The sequence below is a fragment of the Aptenodytes patagonicus genome, chromosome 3 (assembly GCF_965638725.1).
Source record: "Aptenodytes patagonicus chromosome 3, bAptPat1.pri.cur, whole genome shotgun sequence".
In the NCBI taxonomy this organism is placed as follows: Eukaryota; Metazoa; Chordata; class Aves; order Sphenisciformes; family Spheniscidae; genus Aptenodytes; species Aptenodytes patagonicus.
Window position 1 is genome coordinate 122,953,060 of NC_134951.1, and position 23,390 is coordinate 122,976,449.

General features: G+C 44.8%; 1 protein-coding gene across 1 annotated transcript; it reads left to right on the forward strand.

Moving 5' to 3' along the window:
• Positions 1–617: 617 nt before the first annotated feature.
• On the forward strand, positions 618–21,566 carry BFSP1 (beaded filament structural protein 1). Its single transcript, XM_076335594.1, has 8 exons — positions 618–988; positions 8,368–8,428; positions 12,774–12,869; positions 13,716–13,808; positions 14,444–14,551; positions 16,923–17,143; positions 18,560–18,645; positions 20,644–21,566. Exons 1-8 carry the CDS (start codon positions 618–620, stop codon positions 21,564–21,566), a joined length of 1,959 nt encoding a protein of 652 aa, XP_076191709.1.
• The last annotated feature ends 1,824 nt before the right edge of the window (positions 21,567–23,390 follow it).

The window sequence follows — 23,390 nt, forward strand, 5'->3', positions numbered from 1 at the left end:
AAATGGCCAAATCTTGTACTTGGAGCAGGAGTCACACTGACTTTTATACACCATCCCATCATCCTAAATGATTGCAAAACTGTCAAATAACAAAAATCAAGCGCTGCCATCCACTCACACCAAAATCCTGGCTCAGCAGCAGGCCTCTGCGCACAGCCCTGGGGACAACACCATGGGACAAAGCTCTCCCCCCAGCACAGCCACGAAAGGCTTTGAGCTCAGCCTCTGAAACTGCAAAGCGCTTCTTTTGTTGTCCATGGATAACGCTTTAATCTGCCGAGTGAAAGCTGGACGTTGCTCTCTTTTATTCTGTCTGTACACAATTGCAACGCTCAAAAAGAAAAGCCCCTCGCCCCCCCCATACCCACTGCTCCTCCGAACTGCTGACGCCCGGATGGGCAGCCCCAAGGCGGGGCCATTGGGATTTATTTAGTTCACTGCTGCAGATGATGCCTTTAGTGCCACAAACTGCCCTGGAGACAAGTCCTAATCATCTGAGGGTGTGATTATGTTCAGTTCTTCCTCCCCAAACCCCCCAGACGTAATTCAGATCCAGACTGGAGAGACAGGCAGGCACGCAAGAGGGGACCCCAGCATTGCATAGCCCTCCCAAAGCCATGTACAGGAGCAACTTCCTCCGTGAGGTGCGCAAGGAGAAGTACGAGCGGTCGGATGCCTACGATGAGCTGCGAGGCTCCCCCGAATTCGACAGCTTGGCGCAAGCCAGGGGCCTGGAGAACCTCCAGGAGCTCAACGAGCGCTTTGCCATCTACATCAACCGGGCACGCGTGCTGGAGCAGCGCAACACCATCCTGCGCAAGCAGCTGGAGACCTTCCAGCGCGTGGACGAGCTGGTGGGCTTGGACGAATCCTTCGCCGGACAGATCGAGTTCAACCGCCAGCGAATGCGGGAGCTGGCATCTGACCGAGCCAAGCTGGAGCGGGAGGAGAAGGATGCCCAGCGCATGCTCGATGAGTACCGCAACAAGTAAGGCTTGCAAATGGAGGAAGATAGGTGGTATTATTTCCATAGTTAACCTTCGTAGTAAGGATGGGTTTGGTGTCACCAGCTGCTTCTCGTGCACAGGTGATGCCTCTCCATGTGTATCAGACTTGTAGCCAGGGATGGCACGTAAGCCCATGGTGAAAAGTAAGGTGCCAGGACTTAGGGAGCTCCAGCTCTGCATTTCATGGTCTCACTGCTACTAGGCGGGCAATCACCTTCTCCCTTCCATGGCAGCAGGTCCTCGCCGTGGCACGTGTTGGTTACTGTTGCTCATTAGCTTTAGGAGGATTATGTTCTGAGCTGCAAAGAGGGCATAACCCAATTAAAAAACAAACGGCTCGAAGCAAGTCTTGTGTCTGAGCAGCACAAAGTTACACAACCCCAAACATCTGAAATGTGTGGGACATCTCTGAGAAACTCTTATTTACAGGCATTGTGAGGCACCTGGGCCAGTCTGTGCCAGCCACTACAGATGTGGGATGAAAAGAAAGTAAAGTTGTTCCTGGTATGTGAAATTTGCCTAATTACTCTCCTCTTCTTCCTTGCATCCCGCTATTTCCATCTCGTGCTACTAAAGCAATAGCTGTGAGAACAGTTTTCCCCTAACTTCACCTCTCTTTAACCTCAGTGGCACCATAAATCAAAGAGCAGGAGCCTTGGGGGCTGAGGCATACGAGTGCCTCCAGACAGATGTGGTCCCTTCCCTTCAGCAACAGGCACTGTTGGCTGTGTTGCTTAATTCATTACACAGCGAGACTTGGTGAGTGTTACTCATAAAAGGACTGCTCACAGGAGAGAAGGGTCTTGGCTTCCTGTTACTTATGGGTCAGGGTTTTTTTCCCCCTAAACGTCTATCTGGCAGTTCACCCAGGAAAATGTGGCAGCAGCATGGAGGCTGAAGAGGAGCTTTTCATGCTCTTCCCCACCAAAGAGTGAGGGGTGAACTCCATATAACATGCTTTAGCTTAGAAACACTTTTCACTGATAGTGATGGGAAGGAGAAAAATGAAATATTTTCGACAAATGCAGTCTTGGTATAAGTGCAGCCACTCCCAGGCAATGCTCACCACACTCACCAGAAACATTTTTAATAAGGCAGAAGGTGAATCATCTGGAGCACTGTCTTGCTGCTGCAGAAGTACAAGTCCCTCAAGATTTCATCCCTTGTCTCCATCACAGACTTTTTGTCTGACCTTGACCAAACCACATGATTTTTCAGTCTGCTCCTCCGCTGATTTTTCCCCTCCTCTGGACTAGAAAGTGTAAGACAGATAATATTTTCCTTTTCTGTCTCCAATCATTTTTCAACTGGAAAGAGCCAGAAAACAGGTGCGAGATAATTGACGTTGAGGCCATCTGTGTCTTTAGGCCATGGTCCGATGATGTATCGCTATCAGCAGCCGTACAGTCCTAATGCACCCTCATCCTGCCCTCCCCAGCCCTGCACACTGCTCAGCGCACGCCATCTGATCTGCCGTGCTGCCACAGCTACTCCTGGGGCCACCCTGAGATTTGAATCAAGAAAATGAGCTGGCTAAAAAAAAAAAATAAATTAAAAAAAGTATCTCCAACCCAGTTCAGCGGGCTGCCATGCAAACAGCCCAGGGGGGCTCTGAGCTACGGCACAGCTATAGAAAAGCCAAGCCCTGATCTCTTTTTCTCATCTGACAGCAGAGAATAGCCCATCCAGGTGCACTGAGGCTTAATGCTGGAAAAATGGTCAGATGTCCACGATGCCCTGACTCAGTGCCAGCGAGGAATAAGCACCTGATTAGGCAGTTCTGTATTCCAACATTCATGAGCAGGAAATTCAGCTATGAGCCAATGCTATAATTTAGCTGTTGGCTTTGATACTTGTTCATATGTTATTATTACACGGTGTCCGTGAGATTTTGACGAAAGTCAGTACGTAAATGTCTAACTGCATATTAGTTAAAATTATGTGCAAATTGTATAGAAACATGCAGTGCTATGGTATGGGCAAAAATGCGTTATCTCTGTCTGGAGTATTTCAGGCAGGGGAAGAGCCATAGCAGTGAAATACACAACTTTGATTTCAACAACTTGCAAGAAAAATTGGCAAGAAAAAATCAGAAAAACTGGTAGGAAAAAATGAGTTTGTACTGGCAACCTTTTAACGGATTCCTGCGTCCACCTGTGCAGTTTGTGGATTAACTGCCTGTATAGTTCCCCAGCAGCAGGATTAGTGATCTGATGCAAAGATAATTTAGTTTTTATTAGAGTTGCTTTATGCAAGCTGTAAATAGGTGGGGAAGAATAGAGGACATTGAAAATCCTGGGGGGGAAACACCCAGAGAAGGGGCTGTGCTTTTTGAAAGTGAGATTTAGGACCTGTTACAGGGGTAGTTAGTGACGACTTAGAAAAAATGGATGGTGCCTTGTCATACAGTCCTGGGATGTTCACTCAGCAGCTGTAAACAAAAGTAAAAAGGAAACTTTTTGACTATATCCAAGCCAACAACGTTGCAATTTAGAAATTAAAGATACACAGGGCCATTACAGTGGAAGGGCAGTGGCCGCTTTTTAACCAAATTGCCTTCAGTTTACATCAAGAAGTGAATTTTGGTTTTATTTTTTTCTCTTGGGAGCTGCTGAATTTGACCTGAAGACAGACATGAAAGTTCCTTCAGCGTCTGAAAAAAATTGGTTGGGTTTTGACTTGCAGGCGTTAAAACAAGGCCAGTGCTCTGATGCCGTGTACTCTGCCTTCTCACCCTGTTTCTAGCTCAAAGCCATCCCGATGGCTATGATTTCAGCTACTTAAACTTCTAAGTAAAGGTCTCTCAACAAAATATGGGAGGAATAATGTTCCGTGACGTGTTAGGGCCTTGCCATGCTGCTGAAATCAGAGGTATTCCTGTGCTGAAGACCTGCTCTCCTACCTGGCTGTGTGCTCAGTTGGCAGCAGGCAGCACGGCCTTCTTGCTTCATTTTGAAACATAAAGGATCTACTTTTGGCACACTAGGATTAACAAAATCTCTTAGAGTGGAGCGTTGTGTACCAATTAATTGACAAATGCCTGTGTCCTTCACTAATGCAAAGAACTTTAGCTCTTACAACCCATTCTTTTACTCACATTCACAATTTGGGAAATAGATTTATATCTATAAGTAAACCTTTTAAAGCTACATTTATACACGGTAGGGCCTGGGGCTACCGGGTCTGTACAATTAAATGTGCATGAACCATTGAAAAGTAGATCTTGGGTTAAAATTTATTTTTAAATCCTCTGTAGTCACATTCATAGCTTTTCACATTAACATGAGCGATTCAGGCTCTATACCAGTGGGGAATTCTCTTGAAGTTGCAAAAAAAACATCGCTAAGAATTGTTTGGATGCATCTCATAAAAAGGCTAATTATGCTAATTTTATTGAGCATCATTATTATAGCAATGTTGCATCTGGCTGTGGGAAAGGACTGTATTTCTCTCTCCATGATATTAGGAAAGATGCTGAAACCCAGATTTTAGCACCCTTGACTGAACAGGATTAATCAACTTCAGAAATTAAGCGTCTTGCTAATCGATCGTTTCATTTAAAATTCATTCACTGCTAATCATGTGGGTTTTGCATGCACTATGATTCCCTGGAAGTTGCTAGACACAGAAATTGGCACTGTGTTCTCCAAGCTGCGCTGCGTGGTGATGCTTAGACAAGCTGACACCCTTTGGGGCCGCAGTGGAGACCCAACACCCATGAGAGAAAACAAAAACAAGTAGGAAAACACGATAGCTGGGATATGGGGAGCAGTAGGGACTCCGTAGCTGGTGACCACTGGCAAAGCCGTCTTCAAGCCCTGTCCGCAGGGGTTGTCTCTGTGCTGCTGCTGCTTCTCTGGTGATAGGGAGAGCTTTATCCTGCTGCAGCTGCAGGTAAGGAGGTCCTGCCTGCCCTCCACCCCCTCCTCAGACTGCCAAAATCTTGCCCCGTGGCTGTCAGCCACTTGATAGCAGCTTCTTGATAATGCAGGTAGCAATCTGTTCATAAATCAGCAAAGCGCAGCCCTCACGAGGCTCATCCTAGCTTTCACAGTATAAAATACAAGCATTATTGGCCTGTCCGTCATCCTTGCAGGACCAGCATTTTGCAGTTTGTGCTCTCTTTGGCATCCCAAATTACTGCTGCCTCTATTGACAAAAGGCTAGCGAAGTGCCTCAGGGAAACTGAAAAGGAGAAAAGTAGTAGAAAAGTTTAGCGTGGGCTTGTGGCAAGCCAAGAGGTTTCATATATTGCTGGAAGAGTTCAGTAGGGTTCAACAGAGAGGCAGCATTTCTCTTCATATTAAAAGCACAGGCTTGACACCAAATGGAGTATCTGGCCACTGAGCATCACGAGGATGTATTGTGACTGTTTTCTCTTTGGAGGGGAGCCAGCCCTTGCACTGCAGCAGAGGCAGGGTCCGAATAAAAAGCGCCTTGCCCTGGCCCCATCTTTTAAGAGCAAGCACAGCCTGTCTGTCAGCTGGGGATGGGAAAAGAGATTTACAGTGCTGCTGGAGCCGTGCTTCCCAGGTGGAGAAACAAGCCTAGCGGTGGGCTTCCCTCCTGCATGCCCGATGCTCTCACCAGGGCAGTGCCCCGAGCTGTAGGGGGGCTCAAGGGGCTTAACAAGTACCTCTAAATCTGTGAGTGCCCCAATAGAGGGCTGCTAACCTGAGAGGTGAGGTGATGGGAACCTTTAAAGCTCTTACCTGCCTCTGTTTGAGGCTGGCAGCCCCCTCCGCTCTATTTCTTTTCCCCTATGCAAAAAACAATTAATTCCCCATTTTTCTAAACAGTCCAAAAAGGTTTGTTGCACCCCTAAAGCTACTTGTCTGGATGAGAAGGTTTTGTTTTTTTTTTAAAATGAAGCAGATGAACCTCATGGCTCTTAAAGGTCCGGGAAAGGCTGACCAGAAGCCATCTAAGAAAAACATGGCCTCTTTTAAACGTGTCCCGCTAATTACTTGAACATTGAAATCAGGTTTGAAGCATAACAGGGCTGCAATTTGTCGGCCATTGCACTTACATAGATACATTTCAGCAGGCACAGAGACGTCGTGAGGTCTCTGAAGCATTTCTAAGAGATCCTTAGCTCTTTTGCACTGAGCTGCTGGAGTAGATGATAGAACATCACTTAAAAGCAATCCTCCTTCAAAGGATAATCACACAATACTAACTCTCTCAAGGCTGCCAGGTGGATTTATGGCTGTGTGACACAGCAGGTGTTTGAGTTATTTGAGAGCGAAGGAAAACGTAGCTGAATATTTCAGTCATTGAAGGAATTTCCGAGTGAGGCTCTAGCAAGTTGGCAGGTTTGAGCAGGTCTGAATGACATTAGGGCTGAGATTTAGACCCTGACTTTATCAGATGGTGGTATATTACTAGGAGTGTAAATCCAGCCTTTTATTGTAGCTGATTTCACAAGCTGCCACAATCTGCTTCACTCTTGCTCAGTTGTCAGAAAGTATCTATGTTAACGAAGTGTTTATTGTCAACTGCACACAAAAATTTTATATGATAGAAAATTTGGTTGGAGGTGAGCTACTTGATAAACAACAGAAACAAAGGCAGTCTCGCTTTTGAAGCTGAATAGTCTTGGTTGTATCCTTGGAAGTGAACCCTGTGTTACTACAATTTGGCAAAAAGACATTGGTTTAGTTTTGTCAGAAAATAGCACTTCAGCTGAGGAGGCCCAGCAATTTGTAGGAGTGATATTGAAGTCAAACCTCATCATTTTCACTTGTTTCTTTACTGTTCATGGTAAGAATTGAAAACAGACCAGTGACCAGCCTTGCTAATATTATGGGATTTCAGAAGAAGGGTAAGTTGGGAAACCAGAGCACCAAGTTGAGTCCATTTCTTTGTTCTGCCAAGTTCTTCCTTTGTGGTCCTGGTCAGTTCACAAGTGACTCCATCCCTTCAGCTTTCCAAGACATGTTGAAAGAGATGAGAATAACATTGGCTGTTCATCCTTCTGGAGATAAAAAGAAAGAAGCGAGGTTGACATGACCATTGTAACTTGATCCTTGATGTGTTCAGTCCAGGAACTGACAAGTTTCCTGTTGACTGGAGCAAGTCCCTTAGATGCCACCAGCATATCTGGGTTGAATCGGTGATTTCGGAAGACGGGTGAGGGTTTATGTTCGATTCTGAATTACAGCCATGTTCATACTTGTGTTGATGCCATTGCTTGTACTGCAAGTGAAGGACGTTCACCGCCAGAGTTGATTTGTCAGCAACCAGGAGGGTTTCTTGTAGAAAGTAAGAAAAGGACAGATTTTTATATCTCTGTATCTCTATTATTTTAGGGAAAGCAAAGGGATAAACAGCAATAGACTGTATTTATGTACTTTGGCGTTGGCAGCAGATGGAGTTTGATGAGCCACTTGTTCAGTACTGGTGGCAAAGTCCCATTGCCTTGTACTACAAGATGCTTCTGGCTGTTTTTGTTATATTTAATGGGGTCTCATTAAACCATACCTCCTATTAAACATTATATGTATAGTTTATTTAGGGAAAGGAGTAAACAACAATAATCAACAATTAGGAAGTTTTGTACTCTGCAGCTAAAAGGATTTCCTAGAAGATAATTCTATCTAACATACAAATACAGAGCCCTAATTCTTAAAGAATATGTGCCGTTTCCTCAAATGAAATATAAACATAATATACATCCATTGTTCACTCCGTACAGGAACATGCACATTATGCACTTGTGGACATTTTATAAATGCATAAGAATAGTTGGCTAAATGCAGTCCTTACTAAGACTCTCATGTGATTTTGACCAAACTGAAATATGAATTGCTATTAAAGAGGACTCAAAGCTTGATCCATCAAAGCAGCCTAATTCAACATTATTCATACACAATCAATATGTGAAATTGCAACCTTTGTGTCTAATGTGTCTGTCATGAAAATGCTTATTGAACAACATCAGGTAGAACAGAAAACCAAGTACAATGTAATTAAATGCTAATGTGCCAACGTAGCAACTATTCACATAGTAACCACTGATGAATGGCTGTCACTGTAGTCCAACGCCAATCAAATAGACTTTTATTGTAAATAATCTGTTCTTGGGCTTTCTGTGAAAAAGTGATAGCAAATGTGTGGCATTCCATTGTCTTCAGCTACATAAGATGAGGACAAGAAGTTAGTCAATTCTGCAATTACTCTCAGCATCTGGGACCAAAAAAAAAAAATTAATGCTAATTACATAAATGTTTTGGGCCCTTTCAAGATTCATATTCTGCTTTAGTGTGAAGCGTATATTGTGCATGATAGTGCAGATGACAATGCAGTTTGCAGAAGGATGAACCATTGAACTTCATCATCTCCTTTATTCTATTTGCAGGTATAGAAATGAACGTGAATATCAGCAGAGGCTAAAAGAAACCCTTGAACGCCTTAATAAGGTAAGCCTGGAAAAATGGAAGAGGAAAGGTCTTTATCATTTATTTCCTTTGGTTTCATTTACTACAGCAAGCTGCTTTGAAGAAGCAGTGGGAAGATAAAACATTAGAGCAAGACTTTTCTTGTCATTATGCACTGATGAAAAGTTCTCCTTCCCCTCCATTCCCCCTCCCTAAGCCTTGTGCAAATGGCTGAGCCTCGGTGTGTGCGTACGCGCTGTATAGCACCCTGCTCCGTACAGTCCTGCTAATTTTGGTCATGTAGCACGTGCCATCTGCAGCCCACAGCCTCAGCTGTGCTCAGGACTTCATTAATTTTTCAGTAAGACCAAGGACTAGGAGGATCTACTGGGTAACACTCCTTTTAGAGCATCAGCAAATGGCTCCTGCATTCATTTTGGGACCTGGAGTTGAAATACGTGTTGCTTCTTCCACACCCAACGTGAACTTTGCAAATTCACCCTTGCTGAAGATTTGGCACATGTTTACATGCCTTTAAGAACTCTTTTTAACTCTTTTAAGTCTTTTTTTTAACTCAGAAGACAATTTCTCTCTGAATGAATTCAAGTCTCCACAGAGAGGTAGGAAGAGCCCATTTATTAGTCATACCGTGCAGCCGATACACACACCTAAGAGTCTGGAATATGACTGGAGAAAACGTGTTTGTTGCTAAATACCTTCTTCCCCCCCTTTTTTTTAATACAGCTACTGTATTAAAGTATATTTAGAACTGATATCATGGCATGAGAAAATGCTGATTGTGTCCAAGTCTTGAAGTTTGGTGGGTCTCAACGCTCCTCAGCCCCTTGCAGGATATGGTCAGCCCTTCCCAGGACAGACCCTCAGCTTCCCATTGGGTTTCCAAATAAAAGAGAAGCCACAAAACCCCCTGATTTGTTCCTTTCACAGTGAAACATGAGGAATGTTTACATCGAGCTGCACTTCCCTGAACTAATACCATGGGAAGAGAAGAAGAAGAAATAATAATAATAATAATAATAATAATAATAATAATGCTCAGAGAAAAGGTGAAAATTTACTAACGTATTTAGGAAGTTTCCGAACCAGGTCTGTGAAACTGAGAAAGCCTGATTCAGCCTCTCTTGCTACTAGCTTTCATCTGAGTGAAGAAAGTTGTATTATATCTTTCCCCAGTTCTATTTTTCACAGCTTATCCTTCGTCTTCTGTATTGGGAAAAAATTATGGTGGATTAAATAGAGATTATTTTTATTTCCCCACTACAAGTGGCAGGAGCTGTTCTGCTTGAGCACTGTCATATCAATGATACGCATGTTTTGTATCAAAAAAAAATTTGCATTTTAGCATTTCTGTCTCCAGTGAGCTCTAGATATCCTGCATCAGTGCTATTTTCCAGTGTGCTAACAGGGCTTTTGGACACCCTGCAAGCTCTTAAAAAATATTTCTGGAGGCAAATACTTTGTAAGGGGTAGCTGGAGCTGGTGGGTCCATCTTCACGGTTCCTTTCAGCCAATCTGTGGCTAAAGAAATGTGGATTGATTTGACAACCCCAGGCACAGCTGACAAGATCTTGAGCCGCAGGGGGTGTTTTTATCCCAGGCCACGTCTGGGCTGCCCCGGGCTGCCCCCGTTGCAGCAGCTCCTTGTATTGGGGCGCCAAATGCTGGATAGAGCACAGCTTATTTTCTGTACAGTGCCCAAGACGTAGCCTGAAACCTGCATGTGCAGATGTAAATTCATGCCTTTTCCAACAGATGGAGAATCAGTTTGGAAAATCAGCAATCAGTGGTTCCGGTGCGATCTAAGGGATTTCTCTTCCATGGTAAATGAAAATGCTGCTTCAGCACATGGATCAACGTTCTGGAATCAGCACCTAAAGCAGAATGTTTTTTTGGAAGTTGAGCGAATAGCAAATACTGCAAAGTTCAGAAGAAAATATGTAGGCACTGCACTGTTCTGATATAGGCATCAACGCAGCTGGTGTATCTGAAAGCAGGGAATAAAAGCAAAAGTATTTTTCCACTTTGAAGGAACATTCGGAAAGCCAAACACTGCTTTTGCTTATTCCATGCAGAAGTATTTGCTTATCGGTATTATCTAGGGACCTGGGGGCTTTTTTTGGCTCCCCCCCAAACCTCCCAACACGCCCATTGTCCTGCTGATCTTCCTCTCAATAGGAAGGCAGAGGAGTGCAGAAAAGCAGCGGGCATTCCTGATGACTGGCTCCGAATGTGCTGGTCCGGATGTGTCTGAATCAGCCGCTGCCTCACAAAGCAGAGAGACCGCTGGAGAGGTCTCTGCCTGGGAGGCTCAGCAGCATAATGAGACAGCTAACATCACACATTTTTGGAATAGCGCATGCTGTGCACGTGCAAAAAGAAAACCGCCTTCTACCAGTCATACGCTGCGGCCATAGATTTCAGTCTTTTATTTGCAACCCGTGATCCACTCACTGAGATATTTACAGCTGGTAATGGCACGTAGGTAATTTTAAAGGGACACCTTTAAATCCTTTTTTGTTTGTTTGTTTCTTTTTTTATATCTCCTGCTCTTAGAAGCAACATCTCATATTTTGGTAAGATGCCCTAGGGCTCAGTAGAAGTCTTTCAGCTGTAAAGCAACACAGTCAGGACTTATATCCACCATTTTTCAATCAGATTAACTCTGTGGTCATTTCCAGTTAGGTCTTCTGTGAAGTACACCAAAGTTTTCTGAGAAATAACAATTGTAGCACCTTTGAGACTACGATGAGTGGTACTGGTAGTGAAATTCAGATTTCTTGTTCTCTTCTTACCTATGGCACTGAGGTGCCACAGATATGTGTGTGTGTGTGTGTGTGTGTGTATATATGAATCAAAAAGTTATAAAATATCTGGAACTAAATGAGTAGTTGAAATACTGCTATAGCAGAGGGAAACCAGAGCATGGAACACCCCAAATCCTATCAAATGCAATGCTCGACCAACTTGTTAAAAAAAAAAAAAAGACATCCTTCCACCTTCTATCATGTCTTTTGTACTTCTAGGAAAATCCTGCTGAAACCAGAGGTACTTGTAAGCTCATAACCATTTCCCTTAGCAAACCAAAAGTGTGAGTGAACCAGCTGAAACTCCTGTCTTTCTTACATTTTTTAAAGATTTCATGCTCAGTTGAGTGTTCCTCTCAATTAAATGATTATATTGTGATTCCCTGAAAAATACTGTGAAACTGCAGAGCGTTTGTTGTTGCCTTCAGTGGGGACAGGGTGCCATTCAGGATCCGGAGATCAAACCTGTAAACAGGTCTAGATTTTAATAGATTTTAACACTTGAAAGTTTAGTTGTGTCTTTTATAAATATTACTTAGTTTCTGACAGCAGTTTAGCCAGAGTTCAGATCCAAAAAGAGATGAATGAGGAGAAGGAAGGACACGCTGGTCTGTGGCATGGGCCAGGGGTAGGGACTGTGTCTTCTAATAGGAGATCTACGAGACATCCAACAACATCAACAGGTGATAGGCTCAAAGCAAAGAGAGATGCTTCTTGACACAGTTCAGTGGTGGAATGCCTCACTTGTTTCATGAATATAAAATTGTTTTATATTCACGGGCTTGTATTAAATAATGTAAGATGGGAAAAATCTAAATTAGACCTCTGAGCAGAAATGGAGATTTCGTTGGATTTAAATACCAGTGCCACTCATACTTACGTACTTTGAGATCATGATTGCTAGTCATACGCCTTGTCCTCCAAATTAATTGGACATTACGAACTTTCTTCCTCACAAACCCCAATATTAGAAACTTCTGCAACAAACTGACTTTTTCTGGACTTGCTCATCTGTCATTTTTATTTCCAGAAATAGCTCCAAACCTGGCAAACATTTGTGATATTTGAGAACACACCAAAAGGAGTGAAAATACTTCGGACCATCCCGGGTTTTTTTTATAAGGGATTCTTTACTGGGGATATTAAAAAGGTGTCAGGATACCTCAGGTCCTGTCATAAACACTAGAGAAATCAATGCCTTAGTCTGTTGATGTCATGCACCATTGCAAGCTTTTAGCGTCAAAGACTGGTATTTCATAGCGTCTATTACTTGGCTCCCAGCATTCATAAAGCATATGGTAAACATGTTTTGACGGTGCCAGTGCCAAACTGTATCATAAATTATATTTGTGTGGAAAAGCAGCATGTACAATAGGAGAACACGATGAACAAGGTGCCTGTCGTTTGTTGATTTCCTAATACTTTTGTTTCTCCCAGTAGGCTTCAATTCTCCACGCAGGCTGCTACGCATGTGCAATGACTCACGTTATGGCTAAGTGGCTGCTGTGGTTTTGGCACTCCAGCTATATGCACTGACCGTACCACGTGTCTCTGCATTGCAGGAAGCTGATGAAGCACTGCTGTGCAACCTGGAGCTGCAGATCGAGTCCCAGTTCCTGCAGGATGACATTAATGCCACAAAGGACAGATACAAGAAGGTAACAGGCTGAATTTGCCATCTTCTTTAGATCTTCCTTCTAGAGACATGTGTGAAGCTTTGCCCTTCTCCATGATCTGTTCCGGTGGCAAATTAAAGCAAATCCCGTTTGTATTTTGGTGGGTAAATACAGTGCTATAAATTTTCAGTGTGCACAACAGCTGCAGTGTGGAGGGCAAGCCCAACAGCTGGATGACCGCAAGGGTCCGAATTGACTCTCTCAGGGCCCCATGTCTACACCTGTAGCAATGGCTTGAATTTGTTGTCCTGTTACCATGATTCACCCCAACGTGCTGGTCAAGCTGTCTTCTATTTCATGCTAAGAAGCTATTGCTTTCATCAGAGGGGGATTCCCAATTTTCTGGGCCAGAGCATTCCAGTTAATCAGCAGAAATAAGCCTGTGGCCATATGATTATTCTGCAGCTGACTAACACATGCAGCCCCTTTCTCCTTCCTGGGAGAGCTGTGAGGCTTGGTATGAGGCCACTGTCCCATCTTTGCTGCTTTTGAAAGAAGAGGCTCACTTTTTTGGACCACATCCAAAGGTATTTGTGGTCCTCATTTTGAAAATCTCCCGTGAAATCAGAAATCACAGAATCTTAAATTAAGACTATGAACTATATTGTCACTTAGCCAAATGCCCCCTCAGCATGATGAAACTGTTAGCACACATGCACTCAAAATTGGGTCTAAAACAACATTCCAAAACCAAGTCTGAACATGAACTGGACTTCTATATGCTGAAAGAAGTAAATACCTCGGAATAAGCCCAAGAAGTGGAGCACATTGAAGGGTGCACCTTGCTGTGGCACTTTATGATGAAAATGTTTTTTTACTTCACCACAGAACCTTATGGAAATCCAGACCTATGTCAATGTTTTGCAACAGATCATCCAGACAACCCCTCGTGTGTCCCCTATAAGCCCTGGCATATGTGAGGTAAGCACAGCTGTCGGTAAATACATGCTGCTCTAAGTAAGAAAGAGTCACTCTTTATTCCTCAAGCATCCCAGCTCCTCTAACTCCCACTCCAAAGTTAGATGAAAACTGCAACAACTGTGAGTAAGTACTGAATATGAGAGAAAAAACTAATTGTAGCTTTGGAAATATGTATTAGCCCCCAAAATGGCTAGTTGAAAGGTAGTTGAAGTAGTCGTGCTTCCTATCTGAAGGAATATTTACAGAGAGAGTAAATCTTGTCCTGAAGGGGCGAGACGTGGTGAAAATTTGTAAATCAAATAAATTGGTACAGACTAAATGAAAACTTGTCGCTTCCCACCAATGTGAGTGGCTATGCCAAGGAAGTTTATTAGTTGGAAGAAGATATGGACAGCTACATCTACAGGGTCTAATTTCAACATAAGCTGTACTTCTACAGTCCTGCCATCTGGCATCTTTTATTCTTAAAGCCATGCCACAGGGGTTTACTTGAGGTTCAATACCCATCTTTTTATTTGTCTTTTGTCATTTTCTATTTGTCTTTACAGTTTATTTCCAGTAGTGGAATTTCTTTTGGCTCTTTTTAAAAGAGTGAAACATACTTTCCTGTACACATGTTGTTTTCTTCCAACCAGGAAAAACTGATAGCGGAGAGGAGGATCCCTGTTCTGCAGAGCCAGCTGGAGGAATACAAGAGCATCCTCTGCCAGCTACAGGCACAAAAATACAAACTGCAGACAGAGGTACTGCCATAACTAGCCATAAACACAACCATGATGCTCATGAACTCTGCTCTTTTTATGGCCACATGGTCTTCAACAGGGTCTGGTGAACTCAGTTGACTTGGAGACTTGGTGATGTGTTTTTCTTTTTCCATCTTCTTCTTCAGCTGCTTCATTCTCATTCTCTTGGTGGCCCAAATCATCAGGTTTAGGTGGCCAGGGAGGGCTGTAAGTATCGTAGCCACAATTAAGCCATCTTTGCTTATCAGAGTAGCTGGTGGGAGAAGGTTTCCACGTTGTCACTAGATTTCTGTGGGATGGAGTCAGCAGGAGGCTGTGGATGGAGATGTCACATGGGGCTGGTCTCACTTTCTTTCTTACTTACTGAGCTCAGGCTGGAAACTGGCTCCATGAAAAATAATGGGGGACCTTCAGGGCTCTTCCCAGTCCCCTCCATCAGTGCCACATCCAGTGCTGAGCTTGCTGTGAGAAGGAGTGGACAGTCTTGGTAATTAAAACTGAACGTCCTTTGAAATAGGCATCAAGCTACATTTGGCATCCTGCGTTCATCCCTGTCACTACTAAGCACTAGGTCAACACCTCTCCTGTGCTTAGACACTACCAGAACCAAAACCACCTGCTTTTTGCCAATTCCACCTGCTATTTGCCATAAATCAGCCTTCCTCCTCCAGCCAGTGTCTCTGAGCAAGCATGCAGTGCAGGGACAAGGGTGGCAGGAGATGGAGGAGCAGCTAAAGGCTACAGTGAATAGAAACCAGTCCTGTGTAATTGCCAATGGCAGGTCTACCTACATGCAGTTGAATGTTTCTTAGTGGATAGGGATGGAAAATGACCACCTTATGCCCCCCAAATACTGCTGCTTTTGTGCCTCAAGCTGTCCGTCCGGGGTGGGGGGAGTGATATACTGGCATAAAGCACCTTTTGGTGGGATTTTGGACTCCTCTGGACAGTCAGAGCAGCAGCTCTTAACTTCCTGAGTGTAACTTCTCTCACTAGGGCACTCGGGGACAGTGCTACCCCCAGGTCTTTTCCTTGGTCTCTTTCTCATGTTTGATGCTCTGGTGGAAAGGGCACGTGCACTCTGGGAAGGGCAAGAATCAATACAGTGATAAGTGAGATAATGAATCAATATAGAAAAAAGGGGAGAAAATCAGCCTTCTGCTGGCAGACGGAGTGAAGCACTCTTTGGGGAATTAATAGTGCTGCTTTCAAAATCAAATCTTCACGTCCCATTTAGAAAGAATTTATTAATTCATTCCTTCTCGTGCCTTGAGATTAAAAGAGTGAAATAACTTTATGGGTGGAGGTCGATGACATGGTTGCTTGTGACAGTGAAGGCCGGAGCTGATGACTGAGATGTCCTCCAGCTCCCTTGCTTTCCTGTTTCTGGACCTGGTAACCATGTCGCAGAGAGGTTATCGACCCCACCTCGTGAGCACTAGACACTAAAGGGGTCTGTGGAACCTCTTGGTCCACTGGTACGCTGCAATATAACCAAACTAATACCAAAGGACTTAGCTCCTAAATTTAGGCTCTTAAAAGGTTTTTGAAAATCTTGCCTGTAACATATAAATCAATCAATTATTAAAGAATCCATTAGTCAGTTATTGCCCCATTAGCTTTTTGTGAGTGGAACTCTTTAAAAGCTATTTGAAAAGGAAAAAAAAAATCCCAAGTGATAAAGTAACTATAATAAATAGCCAAAAATAGCAGAAGAAAGTGAGAGCAGAATTACACTGCCAAATATCCCACCTGTAACGCCTGCCCCTTGGTTTTGCAAGGGACTCATCGCCACCTCCTGGTTGATGCGCATTCCAATGACTGGCATTGAGGCCTTACTGCACAGCAGTTTTATTTTTATCACTGCAGTAAAAAAGCCAAGGAATTGAATTCAAAAGGGAAGCTTTTTATTTTAAAAAAGACCCTTCCTTAACCTTCAGTGCTTGGTCTGTGGACCACAGAGAAGGAAGAACTGGTTTTGCCCAGGCACATCTTCCCAGTTAAGCACTTCTGGTCTCCTCGTAAGACACTGCCTGCTCTGCCGAGGCCGTCCACGGTAAGCTGCAGGTCACGCAGCGAGACATCAGCCAGCCTCACCCGCATGGGAAAAAAGACATCACACAGCTGTTCCCCTGGTTCATGCCGATCCGGTCATGCTTATTGTGGAACAGAAGCCTTGGGATAGATAAGGGGGTGGCGGGGGGAGTTATTGGTTGTGAATAACCAAACAAATGCAGTGAAACTGCCACTGTGTTTCAGCAGTGCAGCCTCACACATCGTAATAAAATGTCTTGCCTTTAATTACCCTTGAAATATGGGGATGCTGAATGCTTCAGAGCTGCTGCTTTCACCCACCAATTTTGTTTACCAGACAACCATGCTGGAGCAAGCGATTAAAAACACCCAGGAGAGTTACGATGATGAAATTCAGCTTTACAATGAGCAGATTGAAAACCTAAGGAGAGGGATAGAGGAGGCCGAGAGGACCTTGGAGAAGTACACGACCGACTGCCGCCAGCTGGTGATCTACCAGCAGTCCTTGGAGAATGAGCTGGAACGGTATAAACGTGTCATCGAGAACGAGGACAGCCGGTAAGGCTGGATTTCTGGACTCTCCCAAAGGGGCCAGTGATCTCTTTTATCTCCTTGAAAAATGTATGTTTAAGGGCGTTTGATCCACCCAAAGCTATGGCCATTTCACACCTTTCACTGGTAGCTATCCAGGGACAGGAATCTAAATAGATGCAAAACCTGGTCAAGCCTCTGCCAAGGAAAGGGTGAGAGCCATTTTGGGCTTCTCCTTTCCATACAGTCTCCTTTCCATATACTGTCCTGGCGTCAGCGCACAGAGGTCAGGAGCATACGAAAGCAAACTGAACACCCTCTCCACTGCCCGGGTGTTGGTGAAGCTTGCTGGGGCATTACAGGCAGGTTGATCTCGCAGGGCTCAGACAGGGCAAATGCCCTGTAAAGCAAAAACACTCTTCACAGCAACCCCATTCTTCAGGCAAGGGGGGAAAAAAAGGGTAGAATGTAAGAAATTTGCAGGGATTTGGGTTGTGTTTAAACCTATGGAGGAGCACTGGCTCCCTCTAATGTCAACCATCAGCCTCACAGGAGAAAAGGAGCTGGGCTTTCACAGCAGTGCCCGGTGCCGCCTGCGCAGGCAGATACAGCAGGGCCAGACCCCGGAGCGCCCAAACCGCTGCTCTGGGGGTTGTCCAGAAGGTGCAGGGGAAGGACACTCATAAATAGGCAATCTCACGTGTGGGGAACAGATATTTCATCAATTTTCAGTGCCTCATTTTGGACACTGCATTCTGGTTAGGAGTATCCGATCAGGGTAATTCTCAGCGCCAAAAATCAAAATGTGCATCTATTGCATCTCTACGCAGGGTGTATATCCTCCCTACAGGCCAAAACATTCTCTCAAATTCTAGCAGAGCAGATTGGAAAGGCCACAGATATAGTAACTGGTTTGCATATAGGCCAGCCTCCCAGTTTTAATTTTTAACCCTTAATACCACTGCCTCCTCAAATATTTTCCAAGGAAGACTGCTCAGTTTTCTTCTTGCCCTTCTGAAGTTAGGCATATGCAGGTATCATTGTAACGGCTACCAAATTTCATATTTTACCGGCCAGCATGTACAGCTCTTGCTGACCTCTGGTAGGCGTGGATTGACTGTTTGCCCATCCAAAGTCTTCCCACCCTTTCAAAGTGCTGTGCTAAATTACAAACCCGTTGCTATTGGTTTTAATTACTGGTGTACTTTACCTAATGGAGCAGCCCACATCTCCTGCTGGTGGAAACCAGCCTAACTCCTGCAAAGGTGCTGTGGCTGTGTTGATTTTCCCCAGACAAGAAACAGGCTCCCGTCATTCTCTTTGAATCCTCACCACAGAGAAATACATTTCTTTAACCTCCATGCTTCATTTTGTGCAATATTTCACTTGCTCTTGGTGGAAATGAGGGGGAGAGATCTGACCGATGCGCGTCTTCTCCGGCAGGTTAAACTCTGCTATAGCAGGAACGCCAGTCACACTCTTCACGCAGATCTATAGACCTGTCCAGCCTCAAGCTTCGAGGGGAAGAGGTAAACCTGTGACGTCTTCCTGTGTCTGTCAAGAGCAGCATCATTGTATTTTAAGCTGTTTGTTCCATTTATCTTCCATACGAACCAGCCGTGACAGCCTGACTCGAGGCTGGATAAGTAAATGCAACGATTTCAGCTTACCTCAGCTGGCTTTGGGACAAGCTGCCAAAGGCCAAAACCACAAGCAAAAGAGTTTCTTTGCTAATTTCTGCAATTTACTACTTAGGCCAATCAGTAGAGCAAAGTCAGAAGGCACCTGAAACTATGGAAAGAGCTGGGGGTTTTGTGCTGACTTGTTGTGAGTCGTTGGCCCACACTTTAGTCACATGCAAAGAGCATGTTGAGTGCTGCAGGCAGGCAGATGACACTTTTTTGGGGCTTGTTTATGTCCCGTAGCCTGGTTTCCTCTGAATGGTGTTTCCTCCGAATGGTGTTTCCTCCGTGTTGTATGATTGCTTGTTAGAATTAGGATGCTTGTAAACCTGGTGACAAGGAAATGGCCAGGACTAAGCTCTAGCAAGGCTGCTTGTAACAAAGAGGGGAGTTGGTTCATAGAAAGGTGCTGTAGGTACTAACATATGGGATGACTTACTATAGCATAACTCCAAGGCTCACTGGGGTTTTACTAGCAACAAACTGCCCTGAGAACGGAGATAAACCGTCAAATGAGGTTTTTCTTTGGTATGCAGCTGTAATTTTTCTAACAACTGCTCTGCGAACCGTAGCAGTTTTATATGAAATGGGTCCATAATGCACGAGGCCAAATCCTCAGCAGCTGTAAATAACTACTGTCCTGCAAAGTGTTGTTTTATACCCACTGAGGATTCGGCCCGTCTCTAACCACACCTCTGCTTCCTACCTGCAAGGCAAGCAGGGCATTTTATGTGCATTACTGTACCTGTGACATTGCACAAAACAGGTGCCTTGGGGAAAACATATTAGTATCTGTCTGTCCCTGTGTTCCCCTAATTCCCAGTACCAACCTCTGCCTCCTCTGCTCTAGCTGTTCATGCCACGGAAATCAGTAGCCTGCCTGCACTCCTGCTGCTGCTGCTGCTGAGCTGTCATGGGGGTCTGTGGCTACTGACTGCCCAGGAGATCAGAAACACAGCCTGCGGGCAGGGGTTCCCTCTGCGCAGGCCTAGAGCTCAACGTCACTGTTCGAGTGATGCCAAAATGTTGCTCCTCAGCATCGCACCGCTGGCTGGGCAGCTGCTTAGCTCTGTGCCTGCCGGCCGCTCGCTGCTCCCTCCTGACGCACCTCCCTGCATCTGCCCATACCCAAAATTGCCGTGACGGGAGGTGCCTGGCTCACTCTTAGCCCCCCCCAGGACACAAAGGCGAGGCGTCCCCCTGCTGAGCCCGTCTTCAGAAGCGTTGGAAGAGTTGGTGATGACACTCACCTTTCCCGTCAGGCCTGGACCGCTCACCCAGCAAGCCTGCATTCAGTGGGAAGGTTTTAAATAGAACTTTTTGGGGGGGCATTTCCTCCCTAAACCCTAGCAGGAGTTGTAAACGCCAGAAAAGCTATTTCTGCTTAGTCTTGCTGCCAGGCCGTGCCTCTAACTTTGGGCACCTGGCTTCAGTCTCTGCCATAGGAGACGAGGTTTCTTGTCTAGTTAACAGGGCCAAACCCTGCCACGATGCCTGGGAGGAAGGTCCTGAGCCCGACTGCAGCAGCAGGTGCTGAACGCTCCTGCTGAGCATTAATGCAGGCCTGATAGGTGAACGTTTTGTGCAGCTGCCTCTCTTACAGGCACAGTTGTCCTGTCCTCACACTATGCATGGCAGTGGCAACCTCAGATGCAAAATGGCTACTTGGCTGAGGGGGCCCACGCAAAAGAAGAGGCTGTTTAATGCGCTGATGGAAGCTGTGCTCACATTTACTGCTGCATTCAGCTCTCCACCTGTAGCAGTGAGGGTGAGAGGCAGCTCTAGCATTTGCAGCAACTGTGTTCAGCACTGTTTGTTGTTTGCTCTGTTTTGATTTTTCCCTAGATATCACCCAGGCCGTGCAAGACATTGCCAGTGTAAAGCCCAGACAAAAAGCTCTGACAAAGAAAGTTGCCAGGAAAAAGGAGTTGATGTCTAAAGACATATCCAATGGTCTCTCGCCTGAAAGAATGTACGAAAGACCTCTGGAAGGTTTTGACCAAGATCAGGTGGAGTTTGGGCACGAAGACTCAGTCACACGTGAACCTGAGCAGGAAGGATTAGAACTTGATGAGAAAGAAACGGGCCCAGAGGATGTACCTGATGGAGCCCAGATAAGTAAAGCCTTCGATAAATTGTGTAACATTGTGAGGGAGAAAATAAGAGTCTACAAGAGACCAGAGCCTAAACCTGATGCCCATCCCAAAGGGCGTTACGTGCTGGTAACAGGGGAGGAAGGCTATGAAGAACCTTGCATCTTGGCCCCCTCCATCCCAGCTGGGGGAGGGATCACAGTTTCCACCAGCAATGGGAAGGTGATGAACGGTGGTGAGGTGGAGCCCATACCAGAGCTGCCAGAACCTGCTGAACCGTCAGAAAAAGGGGTTATCTGTGAAAGGAGGGAAGAACAGAAGGAGGAAGAGAAAGAAGACATGCTTGAATGGGACAAAAAACCAAGAGCAAAAATCGAGGAAATCACAAAGTATCTGGACATCTCTGAGCCTGAGACAGTTCCTTCCCCTGGTCTGATAAGCCCCACTGAGCCAGAAGTCCTTCGAGAGACAGAATATGATCGAGAAGATAAGCAGGGCCTTTTGTTCAGGGAAGCAGCCTTGCCTGGCTCCATGAGCTACGAGAAGGTGGAGGTGGTGGAGTCCATCGAGAAATTTTCAGACGATAGAATTCAGACGTACGAAGAGACAGCGATGATTGTGGAGACGATGATAGAGAAGACAAGCAAGAAGAAACCAGGTGACAAAGGTTCTTAAGTGACACACACACACCCCCCCTTGATAGTCAACTTGTCTGGCATAGTTATTAAATGACTGTTTTTTTTTCCTGACCGAATGATACAGTAGTGAGATTTTTGCTGTTTGGTATGGAACAGATAGGTACCTTGATGGCAATTCTGTCTGATGTAGGCTCACCTTTGGTGCAATGACTGTTAGAGCGCTCCAGGGCAACAAGTAATAGGCACATCCTATGCAACTGATTTTCATGATTAGGACAAGTTGAAATTAATTATTATTACAGAGCTGCCCAGCTTTCCACAGTATCCGGAACAAATTTGCGTATTCTTCTACTGCTCCTATAGCTGCCGTACGATACCCCAGCTCTCAGACAGCTGCAAATGTTAACTTGTGACATCTGGTTCATTTAATAAAAGTTTTGCCTTCTACAGAAGATACCCACTGTGGGTGTGTGTTGCCTTTACCGTTGACTAATGGTCCCTACTAGTAGACGTCAACTGACTGGGTGTGCAGGAGTTTTTGCAGGGGAAGGGCTGGACACCTGTTAAATAACCTATTCCAAATCTCTCTCATTTACAGTCTTTAAATAGAGATGAGCTTGGCAGACCTTTCTTTTTGGATCTTAAGACAAACTCTCTGTATTTGAAATAAGGTCTCACTGTGTACCTTCTCAGAATAAAGCTTGAAATTCCACCAAAGTGGGGATAACCCTTATAAAAGATACTAAAGGCATTATTTGTCCTTCACCAACATAACTAAGGTATTTACGAATGCCAACAAGCTTTTGAGCAGATTGCAGCCAACTCAAAAGACTGTGTGTTTTGGTATTTTCTTGTTAAGTATTTCCTTGGACTGTAGCATTTTAGAGTTTAATACCGCCACGTGATCCTGTTGCAGCCCAGTCACCTGCAGGCCCATGGAGCTCCACGGGGTTGCTGGAACAAGCGGTGCCTTCTCACGTCCCCTTGCCTGGGGAAGCAAAAAGCAACACTTCCACAACAGCCTCTTGCAGCTTCCAGAAATCATTGACTCAGCAGGGGAAAAAAAAAAAAAGAAAAAAAAGAAAGAAAAAAAAAAAGAGAAAGGCTTCACGTGTATACGTGCAAATACTGAGCACCTATTTGAAGTGCTGATGCATCATTTAGGCCTCAGCTTGACCGCAGGCATACAAATAATCCCACTAAAGCGAGGTACATACTGAAGTGCCTTACTAGGCTGGGCTCTGCACGTTCCTTCTCCCATCCCGTCTCTGTTCTCAAAGTTTTCATTTCAGCTTTCGGCATTGTTAGGCCTTTTTCTTTCTGGCTGATTACTCCCGTCAGCTGTGAAGGACAGGGCTAAACGCCACTTGAGCTGACGAGCCCGAGCTTCAGGACTACCTTCTTGCATCACCCAAGACTTTCCTTCAATATTGTGTGGGGTTTTTTTTCATTAGTGAGTTCCAATGCATTTGTAGCATCTAATCTGACTAGTATGTCTGGTAAAGTGGCACCTTCTTCTTTGAAACAGGGACAGGTGACCCACATAGTCACATTTTTATTCAGGATTTTTTTGTCGATGCTGTTTTACTGAAATGCTGTGGGAGTATACGCCAGACATTTCTTGCTAGGGTGTGTGCTGCTTTTCAGTTTCATTTATTAACACTGTAAATAACCGCAGAGAAGGAATTTATCAGTGCATACGCAGGCTGCACTCTGGTGAGCTGGGAGCAACTGCTCAGAATAACTGCTGGTGAAAGCAAGTTTTGACTACTGCAAGGGGAAAAAAAGAACTACTGCAGCAATAGGAAGCCTGTTTAATAATTCTGTCACAAAACAGGGTGTAAACAGATTTAGACAGTAC